This window comes from Prunus mume, linkage group LG8 (genome assembly GCF_029339155.1).
Source record: "Prunus mume cultivar Tortuosa linkage group LG8, ASM2933915v1, whole genome shotgun sequence".
Classification (NCBI taxonomy): domain Eukaryota; kingdom Viridiplantae; phylum Streptophyta; class Magnoliopsida; order Rosales; family Rosaceae; genus Prunus; species Prunus mume.
In genome coordinates, this window is record NC_142705.1 from 21770273 (window position 1) to 21795495 (window position 25223).

Sequence of the window (25223 nt, forward strand, 5' to 3'; positions counted from 1 at the left end):
ATTAATAAAAGGCTTTTTGTACACCTATGTGGATAAGAATATGATGCATGCTTGAAATCTAAAAATGAAAAATAAAAAATGGAAGAGCTGCAAAATTAAGCAAAGAATGTGTGCACTGATTTGAGACTTAAACTTCTGACAGTAAGAAATTAAAAATGCAGAAATCCCTTGATCACTGATTTCAGACATGTTACATAGAATTAGAATCAAATATATCGAGAAGAACAGAAAATATAGCTGAAGTAAAAAAAAACTAAAGTTAGGGAAAAGAGATCCTAGTGTATTTATAGGACTCTCTTCCTAAATAAATGGGGGCTAAATAACTGGCATGCTAGTCTAACATTTCTCAAAGTTGGCAACACACTACTTCCCAGCAACTTCGAATTGTATTTGAAGTGCTGGACTTCCTTACTTTCCAAAAGTCTCTCACACCATCAAGGCTTGCATCATTCTGTAACCATAACACACATAAGTTCTCTCCTAGTTGAATAAAAACATGAAAAAATAAAGGCTTATAAATCTTTCTTGAGTGAAGCCAATTAGTCATTTTACAGTAGACACAACCATTTTCTTGTATCGCAAACACTAACCATAGTGATAATTGCAAAGATCCTATCATTCAATTATAAATAAAATAAGATTAATCAAAACAAAAGGCGCCACTACAAACCGCTAAGAATTGGAAACAGTAACCACAATAGAAATATTCACACATGCAATGGAATAAACGTTCCCCAACAACAATGCAATCGAGCAGTGACTACCCTTTTTGAGCAGAGATTAGATGAGTTGAAATACCAAGCAAAATAAAGAAGAGTGCAAAGGCAAATTAAGTCATGATGTTTCTGCACCTATGATTGTACGATGGTAGAGAGCAAAGAGTGAAAAAGCAAATTGAGGAAGAAAAACAAGAAATCTATGCATGCACTTGGGAAAAAATCATCCAACTCTCTTTGTGCGAAGCAATAGAGAGCCAAAACAATTATAGAACAGAGTAATAAACAACTTGGAACGAAATGTCGAGTGAATCGCTTTTGCCTGGAGCAACCACCTCCTACATTCGAAGCTGCCTCCCCATAGTCTTCTTCACTCTTTAGCAACCACTTCCTAGATTTGAATAAGAAGACCAAAAACAAACAATTTTTTAATAATTAAAAACTGTACAATAATCGAAAATTTGCCTACAAACCATTATTATATTATTTATTTTTATCTTTTACATTTACTAATATATTTTACATAAAGTAGTATATGACATAGTGGAGATGATATTTTATTATAGAAAGCAAGGAGGGCCCAATATACCTCTTCACTTTGAAGTAGGCAATATTGTCTTATTTGGGAGAGTAGGTATATTTTGCCTACCTATTTGCCTCTTCCCTTACAACATGAAAATGTTGATGTGGCAAGGCAAATGAATTTTGCCTACTCTTTTACCTCTTCCCTTGGAGATGCTCTAAATTATGTAGTTGTTGCATGGTGTTTTTTTCTTTCTAATATCCTTTATTTGAATGTATTATGAGTCTTTGTTTAGCATACATAACCAGGTGGGATACCAAGACAAATAGAGAACTTAACAATGCTGAAGGAGATACACCTTGACTCCAACAATTTCAACGATATATTTGTTGCATTGCATTGCATTGCCTTGATGTGACCATATTTTATATATATATATATATATGACTGCTTTTGTTGCAGTGCATAAATCATGAGTTAAATGATTTTTTTTCAGAAATTCCAAATGAGATCGGTTTTTTAGATCAAGTGGAGATGTTGTATGTGGGGTTCAATGCTCTTAAAGGCCATGTTCATGTGGTTGTTTTCAACATGACTTCTTTGACTACTTTGGATTTATAGGAAAACAGCTTCAGTGGTGGTCTTCCAGATAATATATGTCATCTTCCAAGTCTTTAGAATGGGTATTTTGGTAGCAACCAGTTTGATGGTCCACTTCCATCCAAATTATGGCAATACAAAGAGCTTATTAAATTATGTTTACGTGGATACAAATTCAGCAGAAGCATACCCAAAAGTATTGGGAAACTTGACCCAGTTAACTCATATTGATCTTGACATCAACAATTTGACAGGACATTGATATTTGGGAGAATGTAACATAGACCCCCTCAAGTTTGGTATAACTAAATCACCTCATTAGACAAATTTAGGGAAGAATTGGAAAAATACAACTCCAACCGTATTCCCTATCCACCTCCTAAAATAAGAACTCTAGGAACTCCTATATTTGAGGAGAGAGAAATGACTCCTAATAACTCTCTATAATTTAATGTTTGCTTTGTTTTATGCATATTTTAAACTTTTAATTAATGCTAACTAATTAAATTGAATTAAAACAAAAATTACAATATGTATGACTCCCTACACTAAGAAGTATGATTGAAGAGCTCTTAAAATAGCTCTTTATAAATTTGAACTCCAAATAGGGAGCATAATTATAAATGCTCCCCTCTATTATCCCATTCTCTCTCTCTCTTCTCCCCTTCTCTACCTTCCTCGTCCACCATTAATTATGCCAAACCATAGGGGTCTAAGTGAAATTCTCCCTTATATTTCATTATTGTAGACTAATAATGCTAAGGTCACAAAGTTAAACAACATATTGTGAAATTGTTGTGACATTATGGCAGGCACTATACCAAATGAGATGAGTGATCTTTAAAATACAGAGCGTTTTGCAGTCCGTGATAATAATCTGAATGGGCTCATCCCATCCTCAATCTTCAATATGTCCACAATAAGGCAACTGTCGCTTGGTCGGAATTAGCTATCAGGTAGCCTCCTAGGAAACATAGGCCTTGGGGTTCCAAACCTACAACTCCTTTTTATAGGAAGGAATGACCTCAATGGAGTCATCCCCAGCCTCTCCAATGCTTCTATGCTCACGAAGCTAGAGTTTGCCCTAAACTCATTTACAGGGTTTGTTCCAAGCACGCTCTGTGCCTTAACTAATCTTCAGTCTTTTGACTTCGTAGTGAATGATTTGACAATTGATACTTCCACTCTCTCTTGTTTGGTTAATCTTGGAAATTACTATCCTTGGCAGCTAATCCGTTAAATGCTAGACTTGATGATTCCTTTCGGAATTGCTCTTCTACATCCAAGCTTCAATATTTTGATTTAACCAATTCCATCATGAGCAGTAACATTCCTATTGGTATTGGCAACTTGAGTAGCTTGGTATCCATATACCTGGGATCATATCAGTAGTTCTTCTAGTGGCCTCCGAATCTATCTTTCTTCTACACTTGAAAAGGAATGTGGAACTTCCAACAGAGGCTACCTCATTGTCTCAACATCTTCTTTGGAGTAGAGTTTCACAACTAGAACTTGTGAGGGTGACAAATGGATTTAACGAAAACAACTTACTTGGAAGTGGGGGTTTTGGCTCAGCATATAAAGGGGCACTTTCAGATGGAACAGATGTTGCAGTAAAAGTTTTCAGTTTGAAGCTAGAGGGGGCTTTCAAAAGTTTTGATAGAGAATGTAAAATTATCAGTTGTTGTAGTGAAATTGATTTCAAAGCCTTGGTATTAAATTACATGCCAAATGGGAGCCTCGAGAAGTGGTTGTATTCTGAGAACTCTTCTTTGGATTTCCTAGAGAGGATGAACATAATGATAGATGCTGCATCTGCACTGGAATAACTACACCATGGTTATTCACTACCTATTGTGCATTGTGATATAAAGCCAAACAATATATTACTAGAGGATGACATGGTTGCACATGTTGCTGATTTTGGAATTGCAAAATTCTTAGGTGGGGAGATTCCACCACCGAAAGCATGACCTTAGCCACAGTTGGGTATATGGCTCCAGGTGATGCACTTGCAAGCTAGTTAATAATTCCAATAGTCCTTAATTTAGAAAAGCTTTAATTTATATTTTTCTTTTTGTCATACACAATTATAAGTATTACTCAAATGTAATTCACATTGCAGAGTATGGGATGGAGGGAATAGTTTCAACAAGAGGGATGGTGTAGAGTTTTGGAATTGTAGTGATGGAAACAGTGAGAATGTGAAGGTAAAAAGTCCCACATTGGAAAGTTGAGAAACCTAGCAAGGGCTTATAAGGAGTTGAGCTACTTCCCCCATTGCCAATTAGTTTTGAGGTGGAACCTCAACTTCCTTCATGGTATCAGAGCGAGTTAGCCCACGTGTGAAAGCCCAACGGCTACACGTGCTCCACGTCACCCAAAAATGTATTCTCCATGTGTTAGGCTTGAAAATTCTCCACATGTGTGGGGGCGTGTGAGAATGTGAAGGTAAAAGAGTCTCACATTCGAAAGTTGAGAATTTAGCAAGGGCTTATAATGAGTTGGGCTACTCTTTCCCATTACCAATTGGTTTTGAGGTGGAATCTCAACTTCCTTCAGAAAAATTCACAAGAAGGAAACCAACAAATGAGATGTTTGATGGGGAAATGAATTTAAGCAATGGATTGCAAACTCACTATTACCAGATTAATAGCTGAAGTTATGGATGCCAATTTGCTTGGGGCAAAACAAAAAGATAATGATTTTGTAAGGAAGAGGGATTGTTTATCGTCCATTATGAGATTAGTTCTTGCTTGCTGTACAGAATCACCAGAAGAGAGGATAAGTATGAAGGAAGCTGTAGCTACACTCAACAAAATCAAGACATTTTTTGAAGGACACTGCATAACGTGTGCTGGTAAATTAATGGATCCTATGGCGTATATTTCATGCACTTCGATTCGATTCAATTTGAGTCTTTAATTCATGTGGATGGAACAAGTACGATAAATAAATTCATAGCTTCTTACATACTTTGAATCGAGTTGATATCAGAGGAAGCCAAGCAATATATTACTTGATCATGATATGGTTGCTGCTGTCATATCAAAACGATAAAAACGACATAAATTGCATTGTGATATGAAGCCAAGCAATATATTACTTGATCATGATATGGTTGCTGCTGTCATTGAGCTTTTTATATAATTGAGCCTGAATAATTGAATCTTTGGATTACCAAAAACAAAGAATAATTAAATATTTCTGAAAAAGACATAAAGAGGAAATAAAAACTCAAAAGCTAAAAGATAGTGGGAAATTTTTTCCTTGACTTAAATATGTAAGGAGCTTTAGCTTTGGCTTCATATCAATCATCTTTGAATTAAATAAAAATTTAAGTTAAAGGATTAGCTTTAGCTTGACCAATAAAAATTGATGTTAAAGGTTTAGCTTTAGCTTGACCATTGTGCCTAGATAATTACAAATTTCTGAAAAAATGATGAAGAAAAAAAATCAAAGTGAAGGGCCCTCATTATGCGAAGGAGACTGGATTGATTGACGGAATATCATGAATCATGATTGACGTGAAGACGCGTGGAAACAGGCTCCCAATTGTCCATGCTTCCTCTCTTAAAAGTCTTAAGTTGTTGCATTTGGCTACTAGCGAATTTCCTCCCCCAGGGTGCAATCCCAGTCTTTGTCAACTTGTTCTGCCTTCATAAATTGGCACTGCAACGAATTATTCAATCATTTCAAGTTTTCAATCTCGGGGGGATAAAAAGGAAAACGAAAAACAATTTCTGTTTTCAGTGCTTATGGAGAGAAGTCGTTTCCTCTTGTTAGTAACGTTGTTGCTGCTGCAATACAGTTCTATAGGTACAGGTGCAGCAAAAACCACCAACACCACCGACCAGTCTGCTCTTCTTGCTATGAGATCCCATACCACTAGTGACCCTCACAATATCTTGGTCAACTGGTCAACCTCCACCTCCGTTTGCAACTGGGTTGGTGTTACTTGTGGTGCTCGTCACCTCAGAGTAGTATCGTTGAATCTCTCCTACATGGTTTTCACTGGCACCATTCCACCACACTTAGGCAATCTCTCCTTCCTTGTTGCACTAAGCTTCAACAATAATAGCTTTTACGGTACTTTGCCCCATGAATTGTCTTATTTACGCCGCCTGAAGTTTATTACCTTAGGATTCAATAATTTCGTGGGATCCATTCCATTGTGGTTTGGGTCCTTCCCCAAACTTCAAAGATTGGATTTGTATGGAAATCAGTTTTCAGGTACCGTACCTTCAACTATCTTCAACTTGTCTACATTGCAAGACATAGATCTAGGCGCTAACAATCTATCAGGTACGTATGTCTCAACAAGGTGTCTAGACTCCATTGTTGATCTGTCATTATGTTTCAACATCTTGTTATTAATCTATAAGCCTAATGTGTTTTTTTTTCTTTAGAAAATTAATCACTTAAAAAAGTCTCACTTGAATAGATTATGTCTTTGGTTTTTAATTTTAAGAACGGTCAAGTCTATAATTTTATTTTATTTTTATTTTTAAATATACTCAGAAAGTTTTTACAAAACTTACATTTATGAAACTAGAGAGTACATTTTGTAGGCTACAAATGATAAAATTGATTGGGTGCCGGGGGATAAAGACATAGATGATAGATTGTAAATAATAGGGAATATTCATGACTTTTTCATATGGAGGCCCATTATAACATGATATTTTATAAATATGAAAAACACCCTTCAAATATAATACTATAGAAAAATTTCTTATTGTACCTTCGAGTGAAAAAATTGTAACATATTAATAAACCAATTAGAAAGTGACCAAGTGACTAGTTGAGAGTTTTTTTTCCCCCTCCAAAATAGCCACTCTAGTAGCTTTTCTATAAATTATGTAGTGTGGTGTTTTTTTTATATTTCATTTATTTACAAGTATTCTGAGTATTTGTTTGGCATACTTAACAGGTGAGATACCCAGAGGAATAGGGAACTTAACAATGTTGAAGGGGATATACCTTGACTCCAACAATTTCAATGGTACATATATTTGTTGCATTGACTTGATGTGATACAATTATACATGACTCGGCTTTTGTTGCAGTGCATTATATGTGCATAAAACATGATTTTAATATATAAATGTGCATATATCATTATGATTTTTCAGAAATTCCAAAAGAGATTGGCCTTTTAGATCAAGTGGAGATATTGTATTTGAGCTTAAACGCCCTAAAAGGCCCTGCTCCTGTGGCTGTTTTCAACATGTGTTCTTTGACTATGTTGAATCTATATGGAAACAGCTTGAGTGGTGGTCTTCCAGACAATATAGGCCAACATCTTCCTAGTCTTCAATACTTGTATTTAGGTGGCAACCAGCTTGATGGTCCACTTCCATCCAAATTATGGCAATGCAAAGAGCTTCTTATACTTAATTTGGAGGAAAACAATTTCAATGGAAGCATACCAAAAAATATCGGGAACTTAACAATGATGAAGGAGATATACCTTGACAACAACAATTTGAGGGGTAATTAATATTTCATTATGTTGATCCAATTATGATTTATCTTTTTTATTTTGGTTGCATAATTATATTTAACTACATATTTTAGTAAATGAGGGAAATAGTTAATCATGAATGTAACAATTTTTTTGTCAAAATCGCTGGAAAATTCAATAGAATTGAATAGCAAGGTTTACGTACAATCATGAATATAACATATTGACTTGCCTAATAAACGTTCTATCTAAGTCAATATGTTCAAATCTAAGGTTAACCAAAGTAAGAAGAAGAAAAAAACAAGAACAAGAAGAGGAAGACATGCAAACAAAAACGTGTTTTGCTTACTTTGTTTCAAACACAAAACTTTTTAGAGATTTCTGTGTAAATATTGTTGCATTAATTAATATTATAAGTGTGACATTTTATACTATAAAGGTCATGAACGAGTAGATAGTGTTAGATTAGATTACATAAATCCAGATGAGATGGGTGATCTTTAAAATTTAGAGTCTTTTTGCAGTCCGTGGTAATAATTTGAATGGCCTTATCCCATCCTCAATCTTCAATATCTCCATGATATAATAAAATAGATTGAATTGCAGTTTCTATCCAAATCAATATTCTTTTCAACTAATGCTAATGCTACAATGTTTGTGATGAAATTGTGGCAGGCACTATACCAGACGAGATCGGTGATCTTCCAAATTTAGAGATTTTGTCATTCGGAGATAACAATCTCAATGGTCTCATCCCATCCTCAGTCTTCAATATCTCCACAATGAGAGCACTGTCGCTTTATTTTAATCAGCTATCGGGTAGCCTCCCAGCAAATATAGGCCTTGGACTTCCAAACCTACAACACTCTATCTTACAAAAGCTGGCCTCAGCGGAGCAATCCCCAACCTCTCCAATGCTTCTATGCTCACCAAGCTTCAATTGGGCACAAACAAATTTACAGGGTTTATTCCTACCACGCTATGTGCCTTAACAAACCTTCAGTCGCTTCAGTTAGACGATAATAATTTGACGATTGATACTTCGACTCCAGAAGCAAACACTCTCTCTTGTTTGGCTAATCTTGGAAATTTGACAGAGTTATACTTGGAAAATAATCCGTTAAATGCCAAACTTGATGATTCCTTTCGGAATTGCTCTTCTGCATCCAAGCTTCAATATTTTGATTTAACCAATTCCATCATGAGCGGTAACATTCCCATTGGTATTGGCAACTTAAGCAGCTTGGTATCCTTATACCTGGGATACAATGAATTGAGTGGATCAATTCCAATTTCACTGGAAAGACTAGGGAATCTCCAAAGTTTGTATTTGGATGGTAACAACTTGCAAGGATACATCCCATATCAACTTTGTCAACTAGATAACCTATTTGAGTTATATTTGGGTAGGAATCAGCTCTCGGGTTCTATACCTTCTTGCTTGGGAAATCTATCTGCGTCTCTAAGAACTCTATCAGTGGAGTTTAATTCGTTGAGTTCCACAATACCATCTACTTTTTGGAGACTTGTCGATATCTTGTATCTGCACTTATCATCCAATTCTCTAATTGGACCTCTCTCACAAGATATTGGAAACTTGAAAGTTGTGATAGAGGTAGATTTATCAAATAACCATTTATCTGGTATTATGCCAAGCACTATTGGGGGTCTTCAGGATTTGGTTAATCTCTCCTTGGCAAATAATAATTTGGAAGGCCCTATTCCAAGTGCATTTGACGGCTTGCTAAGCCTGGAACAATTGGATTTATCTAGAAACAATCTGTCTGGAGTGATTCCCAAGTCTTTAGAAGCTCTGTCACTTCTCAAATATATGGATTTGTCTTTCAACACGCTCAAAGGAGAAATTCCAACTGGTGGACCGTTCCAAAACTTCTCCGCTCAATCATTTGTCTCAAACAAAGCACTCTGTGGTGCAGCCCGACTTCAGGTTCCACCATGCAAAAATGGTACACTTGAACCAAATTGGAAGAAAGCTAAATATATCATTCCAGGGATCATATCAATAATTCTCTTTGTGGCCTCTGTATCTATCTTTGTACTATGCAGGAAAAGGAAAGTGGAAGTTGCAGGAGAGGCTACCTCTTTGCCTGAATTTCTTTGGAGAAGAGTTTCACATCTTGAACTTCTAAGGGGCACAAATGGATTTAATGAAAACAACCTACTTGGAAGTGGGGGTTTTGGTTCAGTATATAAAGGGACACTTTCAGATGGGATAAATGTTGCAATAAAGGTTTTCAATTTACAGCTAGAGGAGGCTTTCAAGGGTTTTGATAGAGAATGTGAAATGCTAAGCAATATTTGTCATCGAAATCTTATAAAAATCATCAGCTGTTGCAGTGAAATTGATTTCAAAGCCCTAGTATTGAATTACATGCCAAATGGGAGCCTACAGAAGTGGTTGTATTTTGAAAACTATTCTTTGAATATATTAGAGAGGTTGAACATAATGATAGATGTTGCATCTGCACTAGAATACCTACACCATGGTTATTCAATACCTATTGTGCACTGTGATATGAAGCCAAGCAATATACTACTGGATGATGATATGGTTGCACATGTTGCTGACTTTGGAATTGCAAAACTCTTGGGTAGAGGAGATTCTATTACCCAAACCATGACTCTAGCCACTGTTGGGTATATGGCTCCAGGTGATGTACTTGCTAATTTAATATCTTGCAATTCTATACGTGCTGTCCTTAATTATGCATAATTTTCATTTAATATATATATTCATACACATGAATATAAGTATAATTCATAATGCAGAGTATGGATTGGAAGGAATGGTTTCAACAAGAGGGGATGTGTACAGTTTCGGAATTGTAGTGATGGAAACATTCACAAGAAGGAAGCCAACAGATGAGATGTTTGATGGGGAAATGAATATAAAGCAATGGATTGCAAAGTCACTAGTATTACCAGATGCAAAGATAGATGAAGTTGTAGATTCCAATTTGCTTGGTATTGGGACAGAGCTGGAAGATGATGATCATGTGAGGAAGAGGGATTGCATATCAGCCATTATGAGATTAGCTCTTACTTGCTGTGCAGAATCACCAGAAGAGAGGATAAGTATGAAAGAAGCTGTAGCCACACTTAACAAAATCAAGACAAAATTTTTGAAGGATGGTGTTGCAGGAAGAGGTGTGCTATTAAACCGTCCTCTTGTTCAACAATGCTTCAATTAATGGGTCCTATCCTATGACATGTATTTCAGGCACTTTGATTTGATTCAGTTTCAGTCTTTTATTTAGACAATGTAGAGGAAGGTATGCCGTTTTACTTTAGACTGATTTTATGGTGGAGTGTGTAGACTTATTATATAATATACTAGTCTTGGTTATTGTTATGGTATTAGTATGATAGGAGGGTTTGTTCTGTTGTGTCGTGGTTGCAACCATGATCTCTTGGGAGCTCCACTGCTGCTTTCACCATGTCAAGAAGCAAACAACGGCTGATTACGGCAGCCAAGCCTTCCACCCTATTTTTCTTGCCAAGCCTTCCACCCTATTTTTCTTGTGTGTAAACAAATGAGTTGGGTTTGGGCCCTTTTGGCAGCTATTAGCCTAAAAGCTAAAATCATACACACGTGATATATATATATATATATATATATACACACACACATATAAATGACAGGCCTAAACCCAACGAAGCAAAATACTCAACATAACATTTTGGTCGTGGAAAGGCAAATATCCAGCCATGAGCACAAACAACCAAGGTCTAAAATATCGATAGTATCAGAAATATTGGTAGTCCAAAAATATGGAATTTTGGATGAAAATATCGGGATATTATCGATATCGATAAAAATTGAATGAAAACCATGGAAATTATAAGAAAAACTTGGGAAATTTTTATTGAAACTTTGGAGGATGTTTATTTAGTCAATTATCTATTAGTTTATCACAAAATTTTTGAAGGGAATGCATTGCATGATGGGTTTAAATGATTTAAGTTGATTATATAGCAAGCTGACAAACTAAGTTTAGAAAATATGTTGTAATTAATGAAAGAACATTAAACACATAATAATCATATATATATATATAATTATTTACTACAATATTTTACACTTTATAGATTACATGGGAAGATACATGAGTGAATAGTACCACATAGAGTTCCCCTTTGCGTATTATTGCAAAAACATAAACAATATGGTGATTAAGGCGTTAGAGGAGTGAAATGGCAGGGGTTCAAATCCCTTTCGCGTGTGTGCTTTATGTTTTTTTTTTGTTTTTTTTCCATTGCATCGATATTTTTGATATTTTCGATATTATAACGATATTTTGACAAAATATTGCTGAAGTGTGAGCGAAATTATTGACATCGATATTTTCAGATATTATCGTTGATATTATTGATATTTATATGATATGTGTCTGGATATGTCTCGAAATATCCATGACCCGAAAAACCGATAATATCCTTGATATTATCGATATTTTAAACTATGTGTGCGATTGACAGAGATCAATTATTGAAAATATGCTCAAATAAATCATTAATTAATTAAGAACCATGCCTAGTAAACCAACTACATTTTCAAGCTTGGATTAATGTCTAGACACATATCCATTCTGAAAATTTGCATGGATATATATGCATGGTCCATAATTGACGATAACACATTTGAAAAAATTTCCTCTCTTTTAAAGCACCTAAATTAGGGTTTGCGTTATTGATAGATCTTTCTAGCTGATTGATTAAGGCAGCATTCAATTTAGTTGTCAATGGTTTTATCACCAACTACCTAGTAAACCATACCTAGTAAACTTGCATGGGCCTAAATTAGGGTTTGTGTTAGCTTAGATATATAACTAACGCAAACTTGCATGGACCATACCTAGTAAACCACACTACTACAAAAATCGATATAGACGACGGGAAACCACCGTCGTGTAGAAGGTTTTCCAACCGCCTTGAAATCGACCGTCATCTTTTGCACTATCAACAATGACGGTTAATAACCGACGTTGTTAAGGAATTCAACGTCCATATTTATTACTAACCGATGTGTAATTACTATATAATTAGCCTAAAATGAAATCTCCGACAACATTACACGTCGGTTTTATGAAAACCGAGACGTCTAAACACTGTTACATGTCAATATCAAAAGAAGAAGTGACGGACAGATAATTATCCACGTCTCTAAATGAAGGAAAAAAGACTGGGATAAGCTAGAAACCGTCGTGGTTAATATTTACTACGTTTAAAAAAAAAAAACCAACGTGTGAACCATAAACAACGACGTACACACAAACCAACAGACGTTTAAAGAGTATTACATGTCATTTGTCTTTCTATAACCATCGTAAAATAAAATAACCACGTCCTACACTAGGCATCACCGACGCTTATGTATTTATCCACGTCGTGAACTATAATACAAACCGACGTGTTAACTTGTTGACACGTCTGTTTTTTTCGAGAATCGTTGTTTAAATAGTACAAAGAAGGCCCTTTAACAGAGGCAGACGTCACTTTTTCTAAATAACCAACGTCTAAAATATTTAAAATGACAGAATATTACTCAATATCGAGGTACAAAACTCTCCCCTACGTCGGTTTATGTCAAAGGCTGACATTATAAATAGTATTTAAGGCGTGGATAGGAACATAACCGACGTGGATTATAGATTCAACGTCCGTTTTTGTAAAATAAAGGACGTGGTTAATTACTTCACTACGTCTAGAGATCCATCTGCTTGACGTTGTAATTACTTACCACATCGGTTCTTATTACATAATGACGTGGTTGTCCTTTTAAAAGTTGCTTGTTTGACCTGTCGTGACGTATGTATACACGGAGACGTCAATTGTTTTAGACTAGCAAACGTGCAGAACATCTATCACAACAGTTAATGGAACTGAACGGCCTTTATTTGGGGTTTAGACGACGGTTTATTTTAAGCAAACCGTCTTGATTTCTTTTTCAGATGTCTGTTTTTTTTGTTTTACGGTATGTTCCCTTGTTGAAACCCGACGTTGTTTTTATCTTAGACGTATGTGTTTCCAATTTTTATCCCTAACCGTTGTACTTTACAGCTTTAACCCAGCTTTTTTAATTTTTGATTTGTCTTGCCCAAAGCCTGCATAATGAAAATGTGATAAGAATTAAAATGTTGTACATAATTATTAATTAATGTCATACAATTAACTGAATAACTAAGGTCATACATTACAACAATCAATCAATCCATATATCTTCACACCCATCTCTAATATTTTCATTCCCAAACTCACCCACTAGGTCATCAAATGTGTCAACATTTGGTATCCCTCTAGAAAATGGCTCACACTCAATTCTAGTATCACCTAGCACATCATCACCAATAACATCATTATATTCTCTATTAGGCATTGATAACACAACCGACCAACCACGATGCATTGGGTCGTCAACATAAAATATTTGTTTGACTTGAGAACCATTACAAATTGGTCATTCCTATGTCCAATTTTACTCAGATCTACAAGGGTAAATCCAAGTTCATCGACTACAAGGCCCGAAGTGTTATCTATCCAATCACACCACAAGACTAGAATTCTAAACTTTTGGTTGTCAAGGTCCCAAATTTCTTGAATAACACCATAAAAACCCATATTGGAGACAATAGGGTTTTTATCCTTGGCACTAGCAACTTGCATAGTATGTGCAAGTAAACAAACTCCACTATTTTGGACAGTTCGCACATCATCTTGTGCCTTGGTGTTAAATTTAACACCATTAATAAGATAGCTCTTATATGATGGCACTGCCATGCTTGGATCAACTGCTAGCCACCTCAAATTTTCTGATACGCCATTATGCTCTTCCTCATTAAGTTCACTTTGAACCTATAAATTAATCATATATACCTTAATTCAATCTAACATATAGAATGGAAGAAAATTAAAAGTTGATGCATGTCATTCAATAACATATATATACCTTAAAGTGGAGCCATTGAATGAAAGTGCTATTGTGCTTATCTTGCAGCCACTTTGTTCTCTTTCTAAATTTTGGATAAGTGGTCTTGATGTGGATCATATGTTCCCTATATTGACACCAAAAAATCAAGCATTATGATTCCTTGTATATAAGATAAACATAAGGAATAATAATATTTAAAATGGCTCCATATGAAAAATAAAAGTCATACGTACTCGATATAAGGTAGGACTTCCTTCGTATTCCCAAGACATATAAATGTGTCTGGTTTAACAAGTCCCGATCAACTAAGCTTACTGTGCAACCTGATAATGGCTTTGAAACTCCCATCTTCTGGCTTGAAGGCACTCCAACTGTATTAACTTCAGATAAATGCTCGGTGCAAAACTCTACAGCTTCTTCAGCTATATACCGCTCAGCAATGCAACCTTCCGGACGAGTACGGTTCTGAACATACCCTTTTAGCACTTTCATATACCTTTCAAATGAATACATCCATCTAAAATATACTGGGCCACATAGACGAACTTCTCTAACAAGATGTACTACTAGATGAACCATGATATCAAAGAATGAAGGAGGAAAGTACTTCTCAAGCAAACACAAAGTAATTACTACATCTTCTTCCAACTTATCTAGCTTGGAAACATCCACCATCTTTGCACATATAACATTGAAGAAGAAGCACAATCGAGTTATTGCATACCTTGTAGGCTTCTCTAAAATAGAACGAATTGCCACAGGGAGCAATTGTTGCATCAAGGTATGACAATCATGAGATTTAAGTCCAAGAAGTCTTGAATCTTTTAAAGATACAAGATTTTTTGTATTTGAACAATAACTTTCAGGGACCTTCATACCATAGAAAGAATTGCAAACCGCTCTCTTCTCTGCTCTTGACAAATTCCAAGGCTCTGGAGGCAAGCGAGTATGTCTTTGTCCATACTCGGGTTGCAAATCAGTTTTGACCCAATAAATCTAACCGAGCAACAATCCCATCTTTATTTTTTCTAGGGATCTCCAGCAATGTACCAATGATACTATCGCAAACATTCTTCTCAATATGCATAACATCTAGGACATGCCTCACAAGAAGGTATTTCCAATACTCGAGATCAAAGAATTTTGATTTCTTCTTCCAACAAACTCTGTCACCATCATTCTCACCAACACTTCCCCATTTTTTGAGCCCCATATGTAATTAATATCTTCAACAATGTGCAACACTTCTTCTCCGTTTAATGGCTCGGGAGGCGTGCCATATTCAGGTTTCCCATTAAAAGCTGCACGCTGCCTCCGATATGGATGATTGATTGGTAACCATTTTCTATGCCCAATGTAACAAAGTTTGTGGCCATTTTTCAACCTGTGACTAGGTGTATCATTGCCGCATATTGGACAAGCTTTATATCCTTTAACAACATAACCAGATAAGTTCCTATAGGCAGGAAATCATTAACTGTCAACAATAATACACCTCTGAGTATAAAGTATTCTCCAATATGTGCATCATACACTTCTCTAATCCCATCCCACGGAGATTTTAAATCATCAATCAAAGGCTCTAAGTAGACATTCTATATCATTTCCAGACTGTTTAGGACCATAAATCAATAAGGTCAACATCATGAACTTCCGTTTCATACATAGACATGGTGGGAGATTATATGTAACTAAAATAACTGGCCAACAACTATATCTGCTATTTAAAGAACTGTGGGGATTGAATCCATCAGATGAGAGAGCCAATCTCAAGTTTCTCGGCTCTTTACCAAACTCGGGCCATTTATCATCAACAAGTTTCCAAAACGGGGAATTCGCTGGATGAGACATTTGACCATCAATTGATTTTCTAGCAACATCCAAGTAAACTCTTAGCTATCTTATATGATTGAAACATCCTTTTAAACCTTGAAATTGGAGAAAATACCACACCAGCTTCGCTGGCACACCCTCTTTCAAGATTGAATCTTTGCCTTCCTTTCACCTTGAGACACCACAAGTAGGACAATTAGTTCAATCTTCATAATCCTTCCTATACAAGATGCAGTCATTGGGACATGCATGGATTTTCTCATAACTCATCCCTAAAGCAGACAATGTCTTTTTGGCCTCGTACATAGAGGATGGTAGTGTATTTCATTCTAGAAGCAAACCTCCTTGAAGTATCAATAATTCTGTAAAACAAACATCACTCATCCCATGTTTTGCTTTCAAATTATATAACTTCACCAAAGCCGACAACATCGTGTACTTACTGTTACCAGGGTACAAGGTTTGATCTCCATCCCCAATCACATTGGCAAACTTATAAGGATCAAATCCAACATCGCCTAAATCATTATCATCCATCCCTACTTCTTCAGAAACAAAACTGAACCCACATTGCTCATCCTCTTCCACATTTCTACTAGCATTAGTAGTCCATTCCCAAGGTTCTCCATGCCATGTCCAAATCCGATAGCTTTGGTCAATTCCATTAAAGTATAAATGGTCCCTTATAATTCCAACTCCAAACAATCGAATATTCCCACATTTAACACATGGACAACGAATATGAGTTGTATTTACAAGATTTTCTAAGCAAAATTTAAAAATCCTTCAACACCTAACTCATATGCCTTCAATCTTCTATCCGCATGCATCCATGACTTATCCATCTCACACACTATAAAATCATACATATAGTAAAGTGAAAAGACCAACAATGAAACACTATTATATTGACAAAGAAGAGAACAAAGTAGGAAAAATGGAAAAAAAAAATTGCACAATAATCAGACGACGGTTTTTACAAAATAATCGTCGCATAACATAGACTAAGACGACAAGATATTTGTATTCTTTTTGAAGAACATGGCTGGGTTATGGTCGACTGACAACGACGACGGTAGTAAATAAAGAGCCGATGTATACTAAAAATTTAGACGACGGTTGGTGGAAAACAATCATCCTCGTGGTTTACAAAAAACCAATGCCTAATTCTTCCATCCCCATTCCATTTCAAAGAACCCTTAACAGAATGCAAACATCAAAACATAAAAGAACCCATATTAAGAAACCAAAGCTGAGAGAGTATACAAACTAACAGAATATTTAGAGAGATCTAAGAGAATATACAAACTAAGAGAATATTGAGAGAGTGCTGAGAGAATATATACAAACTAATAATAAGAGAATATTGAGAGAGAGCTGAGAGAATATACTTAGATGGATATTGAGAGAGAGCTCAGAGAATATAGCCAATGCTTTGAGAGAGAGCTCAGAGAAAATACCCAATGCTTTGAGAGAGAGCGAAAACTTTAAGACAAATTTACGTTGAAGAAAGAGAAGGAAATACTTTAGGGTTAAATGGAAATTCAGAAATTTTTAGATCCCGGTCAAAAATTTCAAAGGACCGTGTTTTTTAAAGATGACGGTAAATACAACCGAGTAGTCGTTTAATTTCACATTTACAATGACGGTTCTGTTACATTTACGACGTTGTATTATGTTTTGACGTCGCCTATACATAAACCGACATCTAAAATATTAAAAAATTAGCTTTGGTGTGCGTTTCCTAAGATTCGAACGCACGTATTGACCAAAAAGAGCGAGAGCAAACCGGCATCGTTTCAATAAAACCTAAACCCTAAACCCTAAACCCTAAATTTTATAATAATTATAAAAAAAATACACAAGTATGAGAAAAATGAACCGAAAATTGCTATGGACTCCTTATAACAATGCCTTCTATATTATTAGGCTAAAATCTATATTACAGAAGTTTCAATTTTATGACCACGAATGGATCACATAAACCTTAGGGTTATGTAATGGAAAGTATAATGACTATTGTGCTTTGTCTCTAAATCATTTTTACTTTTGTTATCACTTCTAATTTTGAAATCTAAAATTAAAATTTTCAGGCATGTAGGGGATAGATATTGTCTCAATGAGTGCATAGAATTTGTCGGTTTATTTTTTGGATTTTTTATGAATATTTTTTTAATATTAGTAATTAAATACAAATAAAAATATTTTTAACATTAATTTTTTTAAAGATTTAGGGGAGATAAAATCTTCCAATGAGTGCATAGTAGTTGTCAGTTTATTTTATGGAATTTGTTTTGAAATTATTATGAATATTAGGAATAAAATATAAAAGTCATACAAAAATTGAATACAAAAGTACGTAACCGACGTTGCATCAGTTTACAACGACGTTAAGTAACTCATAACGTCGTCCTCAGGTCAGTTGAGGAGCTCACCTTTGAGTTTCAATCGTTTTCATCTTCAATTGGGTTTGCAATTTTTGGAATTTTGCTTTCAACCTTCTGCTATAAAACAGAGAATTTTATTTCAGGATTAGGGATGCAAACCTTCGAAACTCACAAGATGTAGAAAAAAGAAGAGAGAAGATGGAGAAATGGGGTTTCATCTCACCTTCATGTAAGTTCTTTCTTGTCTTTGAAACTTAAATACTAACCTTGTTCTGACATGGTAGCTTAGGATTTGTATAGAATCCTTCTTCACCTATGCAGTTCTTTATCTCTTTCTCAGATGGGGTGATATTGCTTTTGAGAATGTTTAACTGCTAGGGAAGGGGCTGCTATTTATATGCATTAGGTTCAGGTATTTTGCCCATCGAAGAATACCTGATCCTATCCTGATTGCATTAGGAATAAGTGTTTCAATCCATATATGATTAGGAATTCTCAAGGTTCTAGTTATCCAATTAATATTGCACTTTAACTAGAACTGCAGATCTGCTCTAATCCTATTTCTTGACTAACACCAAAGCTGTAAACCCAATGTGATTAGAAGACCATCTATAAGTGGATTAAGACTATGCAATGTCTTACAGTCTCCCACTTGGTCAAATAATCACAACAGTCCATGGTGTAATCACTTTAAGGCCTTGTGAAACAAGATAGAGCAATTCCTACTAAGCCACTGTCAATTACGAAAAACTCCAGTGAATTATCGAAATTACTTGAACAAAACATTTCAAGATTCCTATAATTACAACTGAAATCCTTCAAAATCACATAAGGCTTCGATCAAGATTGAAACCAGAAATCTGCATGACTTAACTGTCTGTGCAAAACAAGTCATGCTTCATTCATTGCCCCTTAATGACTACTAAGGTCTAATTGCAAAAATTGCACAAATGTCATGAATATACTGTGTTATAGCAGTTACTTTATTTGCTAGCTATTACTGCTTTACATATACATTCAAGTATGAAATATATCCAAACAGATTAATTAATTAAAACAAAAGAAAACAACACTTTATAAATTCTCAAACTTCCAGATCATCCATCGAAACTTTTACTAATTAACCAAACATAACCACTGATCTTAAGACAAAACTGAAATGCTCCCACTGATCTAGCCACTCTTATCTTCCATTAATCCCATATTCTGAACATGTCTGTGAAAAGCTTCCTTTGGCAATCCTTTAGTGAGAGGGTCTGCCACCATGTCATTTGTGCTGATATGATCCAAAACTGTGTAGCCATCTCTTATCTTTTCTTTGACTGTAAGAAACTTAACATCCAAAATCCTTGAAGCCTTTGTTCTTTTGTTTCCCTTTGCAAACAAGACTGCTGCACTATTGTCATTCCACAGCTGTACAGGTTTATGTATAGAGTCCACTATTTTCAGGCTTGTAATAAAATTCTTCAACCACATTGCCTGTGCAGTAGCTTCATAACATGCTAAAAATTCTGCCAACATTGTAGATGCTACTGTTAGAGATTGCTTGATGCTTCTCCAAGATACAGCAGCATCTGCAAATGTAAACACATATCCTGATGTTGATCTGAGATCATCCTTACAACCTGCAAAGTCTGCATCTGCAAATCCTTCTAATGTCAAACTGTCACTTCTTTTAAATACCAACTTGTAATCCATAGTCCTTTTCAAATACCTTAATACCCTTTTGCCTGCAACCCAATGCGCCTGTCCAGGATTAGATTGAAACCTCCCTAACACACTAATAGGAAAAGCAATGTCAGGTCTGGTGCATACTTGTGCATACATCAGACTTCCTACCAAAGATGCATAAGGTTTGTCACTCATTTCAGCCTTCTCTTGCTCAGTTTTTGGTGCCTGTTCTCTGCTCAGTTTGTCTCCTTTGATATAGGCATGTCAGTTCCACCACATCCTTGCATATTAAACCTTTGCAATACTTTTTCTATGTAGTTCTTCTGTGATAAACCAAGAGTTCCTTTCTCTCGATTCCTGCTGATTTCAATTCCTAAAACATAGGTTGCTTCACCAAGATCTGTCATCTCAAAATGTTTGGACAAGAATTCTTTGCAGTTATGCAACATTGACAAATCTGTGCATGCCAATAAAATATCATCCACATATAGTACTAGTATGATGAAATTCCTCCCACTCACCTTCATGTAAATACATTCATCCAATGCATTTTCTGTAAAACCATACTGTTTAACAACTTCATCAAACTTAATGTACCATTGTCTTGAGGCTTGCTTAAGACCATAAATAGATTTGCACAGTTTGCATACAAGATTTTCTCCCTTCTCTTGAATGAAACCCTCTGGTTGTTTCATATATATATCCTCCTTTAGATTTCCATTCAAGAATGCTGTCTTTACATCCATTTGATGCAAATGCAAATCAAAATGAGCCACTAGTGCCATTATCACTCTAAACGAGTCTTTGGTTGAGACTGGTGAGTATGTTTCATTATAGTCTATCCCTTCTTGTTGTGTGTATCCCTTGGCAACTAGTCTTGCCTTATATCTGTCAATTTTCCCTTTAGAGTTCCTCTTAGTCTTGAAAACCCACTTGCAGCCTATAGGTTTACAACCTTGTGGCTGATTAACTAGTTTCCATACACCATTCTTCTCCATAGAACTCAGTTCAGATTTCATAGCTCCCCACCAATTTTCACTCTTCTCACTGGACATAGCTTGTTTATAGTTCATAGGATCTTCAATTGAATTCACATCATGCTCAGATTCTTGCAAATAGACATAGTAATCATCCGGCAATGCTCTTTTCTTTGGTCTTTGAGATTTTCTTAATTCTATGTCCATCTGATTATTGGTTTGTTCTGCAGGCAGATTCATATTTGTGTTTTCTGGTGGCAAATCTTGCATTTCTTGATTTTCCTGCTCAAGTATCATGTGATCTTCAACAAAACTATCTTCTTGTACAGATGGCATGCCACTCAACTCAAAACTGGGCAGTGTAAGAATTCTGCTATATGTATTAGAACTTACTGTTTCTGCATTTTCTGTCACCACTTCATCAAAATCAAAATTTTCTTCTTCTGTTACCTCAGTTTCAGACTCAATAACACACAGCTCTTTGTGTTTCTACGAATCTAGTTGTGTTTTGAGGGCAATAGAACCTGTAGCCTTTAGTCCTTTCTGGATAGCCAACAAAATAACCACTGGTTGTTCTTGAATCCAACTTTTTCTCCATAGGATTGTACAGTTTTGCTTCTGCCTTACACCCCCAAACTCTCAAGTGATTCAAACTTGGTTTTCTTTTCACCCACACTTCATAAGGGATAGCATTCACACTTTTAGTAGGTACCCTATTTAATATGTAGTTTGCAGTCTTTAAAGCCTCTCCCCAAAGAAATATCGGCAACTTGGAACAACACATCATACTTCTCATCATATCCTTTAGAGTTCTGTTTCTCCTTTCTGCAATTCCATTCTGTTGAGGAGTGCCTGGATTAGTATACTGTGCAATAATTCCCTCTTGTTGTAGGAACTTAGCAAAAGAACCAGGATTTCTCCCAGTTTCATCAAACCTTCCATAATACTCCCCTCCTCTGTCAGATCTAACTACTTTGATCTTTAGGTCCAACTGTTTTTCTACCTCAGCTTTATAGATTTTAAACATGTCCAATGCACTGGATTTCTCTTTAATAAGAAAAACATGTCCATATCTAGAGTAGTCATCTGTAAAGGTTATAAAATAGTTGAACCCTTCATGAGTTGGAGTTGGAAAAGGCCCACAAATGTCTGTGTGTATTAGTTCCAGCAACCCTTTGCTCCCTATTGCTCCTTTCTTCCTTAAATTTGTCAGTTTTCCTTTTACACATTCAATGCATACTTCTTCTGTGTTATGATTCAATGATGGTATGACTAATTCTTTGCATAGGATTTTAATTCTATCCTTTGAAACGTGACCAAGTCTTTTATGCCATAGAGTGTAGGAAGCTTCTTTCTTTGTTTGAGTTTCAACAGAGTTAATTTCCATGATTGTTTTGCAACTTAATCGAAACATGCCATCAACAAGATTTGCTTTTCCAACTAATTCTTTATTTCTGAAAATAGAACAACCAAAATCATCAAAGTTCAAAGTGAACTTTGATTTTACAAGCCTAGCAACTGAGATTAGGTTCTTCCTCATAGCAGGAACATAAACCACATCTTCTAATTCCAAAACAAAACCAAAAACTAATTCAATCCTAACTACTCCTATAAAATCAACTTGAACTTTCTCTCCATTGCCTACGAACACCTTCACTTCATCCTTGCTTGGGGGCCTCTTCCTTATGAACCCCTGCAAAGAATTAGTCACATGAATAGATGCTCCACTGTCTAACCACCATGAATCACAAGAAAAATCAACTAAATTCGATTCAAAACAAACTAGGATCTGATTAGTGTTACCTTTAGCCTTTTGTTTGTCCAACCACCTCTTGTACCTCCTACATTCTTTCTTCATATGTCCACCTTTCTTGCAGAAGAAGCATTTGTTTCCAACTGGTTTGAGAGCACTTGAATTGTCCTTTTCTTTCTGTTTATTAGTTTCAGAGTTTTTGTTCCACTTATGCTGCTTTGCTTGAACCATATTTATCACCTTAGCTCCCCTTTCTCTTATCAGATTGTCTTCAATTTCGACACTTATAGTGATGAGATCATTAAGTGTCCAACTTTCTTTCCTGAGCTATGTATGTATTTCGAAGGGGTTTAAAATCCTTGGGCAGAGAGTTCAATGCAAAATGCACCATCATATCCTCATCTACTGTCATGTTCAGCTCTTGTAGTTTTGCCCCAATGTCAATCATGTTCATAATATGAGCTCTAACACACCCTTGCCCATCATACTTCATGTCAGTTAGTTTGTTCAGCAGTGAGCTCTTGGCAGATTTTTCAGAAACTTTGAACCTCTGAGCTATGAACTCATAATATTCCTTTGCACTTTCGTCTTTGGAATGCTGCCTTTAACAGAAGATGCCATAGCCCTCTGCATGATTAACATGGTCATCCTGTTTGCCTTTTCCCATTTGACATATCGAGCCTTGATTTCTGCAGAAGCACTTGTGGCAGGTGCTTTGAGAGGAGTTTCTTTGAGAACAAAGTCATAATCCAATAATCCTAAAGATATAGCCAGATCTTGTTTCCACTTGGAGTAGTTTGTTCCAGTCAAAGTTTCGATGGAATGATAGCTGGAGGTATTCACTGTAAATCACATTTAAATGAATAAAACTGTCCCCAAAAACTGTATTCAAACATTATCAATTCATATCTTTGGACCATGAATCAAACATGTTTTCAAAACACTAGATTATTATGGCTTAACACAACACCCTGCACAAGAAAACTTTAATCTTTGGATCAAAGCTTTCCCGTTTGTTTGTGTGAAACCTTTTATCCATGTTTTCCATCACAGTTAACATCAATTCATACTATTCCTGTCTTTGGATCGAGAAGAATATGAAAAGCTATGAACTGTGATGCAAATATTGATCAATCTGTTGATTTAAATTGTATCTGCAACAGTTTAGGCTGCTATGGCTCGCCTAACTTATGCAGCTGCAATTTAAATCTATGAACAATAATCTTTCAAGTATGATCGAGTATGATACTTTATACTCCAGATCATACTTTAACAAATAAGATATGCAATTTTACTCTACATGACTAATTGATCAGAAAATTTATACAGATTTTAAAACAATACAGATTCCTTTTGAAAGTTTTAAAAACAGCAAAACAGTTGTAGATTTAAGAACAAAACCTGGCTCTGATACCACATGTAAGTTCTTTCTTGTCTTTGAAACTTAAATACTAACCTTGTTCTGACATGGTAGCTTAGGATTTGTATAGAAGCCTTCTTCACCTATGCAGTTCTTTATCTCTTTCTCAGATGGGGTGATATTGCTTTTGAGAATGTTTAACTGCTAGGGAAGGGGCTGCTATTTATATGCATTAGGTTCAGGTATTTTGCCCATCGAAGAATACCTGATCCTATCCTGATTGCATTAGGAATAAGTGTTTCAATCCATATATGATTAGGAATTCTCAAGGTTCTAGTTATCCAATTAATATTGCACTTTAACTAGAACTGCAGATCTGCTCTAATCCTATTTCTTGACTAACACCAAAGCTGTAAACCCAATGTGATTAGAAGACCATCTATAAGTGGATTAAGACTATGCAATGTCTTACACTTCACTCATTTTATATTGTTTCACAAGAGGTTTTTCCACCAACAGCACAGACATACCTCAAGAAAGAAAAAGAGAGACCACAACTTAATTGGGTTTATTTATAAATTTGTATTAGTTTTATAGGCTTTTAAACAAGGAGTCATTTGAATAATGTTTAGTTACACCGAGGCCAAGGTCACCTATTTCCTTTTTTAATTTTTTTTATTTAAGGGAAGCAAATATAAAGGCACAACGTATCAAACTGATCCCATGTCCCTTTTCAAACCAACTAACCATCTTCATTTCTAGTTCGCTACAATCCTTCTTTTTGACCTAGCCACTTTCTCTCCATGGGAAAGAAAACACAAGGCTTGGAGACTTAGCCTTTAGGGGTGGGTGACCTCCTTTGGTTGTCACCCCTCCCTCCCCCTCTCCCCTGCCTCTGTCTTGCCCCTCCCCTCTCCTCTCGCCCCTCTCTCCTTTCCTTCCTTTGTTTCCCATCCTCTCTTTCCCTCCCTCCTTGAGTTTTCTTCC

At 35.7% G+C, this 25223-nt stretch overlaps 1 protein-coding gene, 1 long non-coding RNA gene and 2 pseudogenes across 2 annotated transcripts; 2 read left to right on the forward strand and 2 right to left on the reverse strand.

Annotated features, from left to right (window-relative positions):
• Nucleotides 1–1918: 1918 nt before the first annotated feature.
• Nucleotides 1919–4764, forward strand: LOC148915052 (putative LRR receptor-like serine/threonine-protein kinase At3g47570; annotated as a pseudogene).
• Nucleotides 4765–5487: 723 nt separating this feature from the next.
• LOC103343626 (uncharacterized) lies at nt 5488–10679 on the forward strand. Its single transcript, XM_089043517.1, is given in 7 exon segments — nt 5488–6144; nt 6773–6844; nt 6975–7334; nt 7982–8167; nt 8170–9978; nt 10097–10426; nt 10429–10679. Coding segments are annotated over 7 exon segments (3411 nt in total). The 5' UTR covers nt 5488–5597; the 3' UTR covers nt 10536–10679.
• An 8969-nt stretch (nt 10680–19648) lies between these two features.
• Nucleotides 19649–20341, reverse strand: LOC148915053 (secreted RxLR effector protein 161 pseudogene; annotated as a pseudogene).
• A 2209-nt stretch (nt 20342–22550) lies between these two features.
• LOC103322584 (uncharacterized) lies at nt 22551–24704 on the reverse strand. Its single transcript, XR_016122494.1, has 3 exons — nt 24333–24704; nt 22927–23718; nt 22551–22816 (listed from the first exon to the last, which is right to left on the reverse strand). It is a non-coding gene; the product is annotated as an uncharacterized LOC103322584 (long non-coding RNA).
• Nucleotides 24705–25223: the final 519 nt, after the last annotated feature.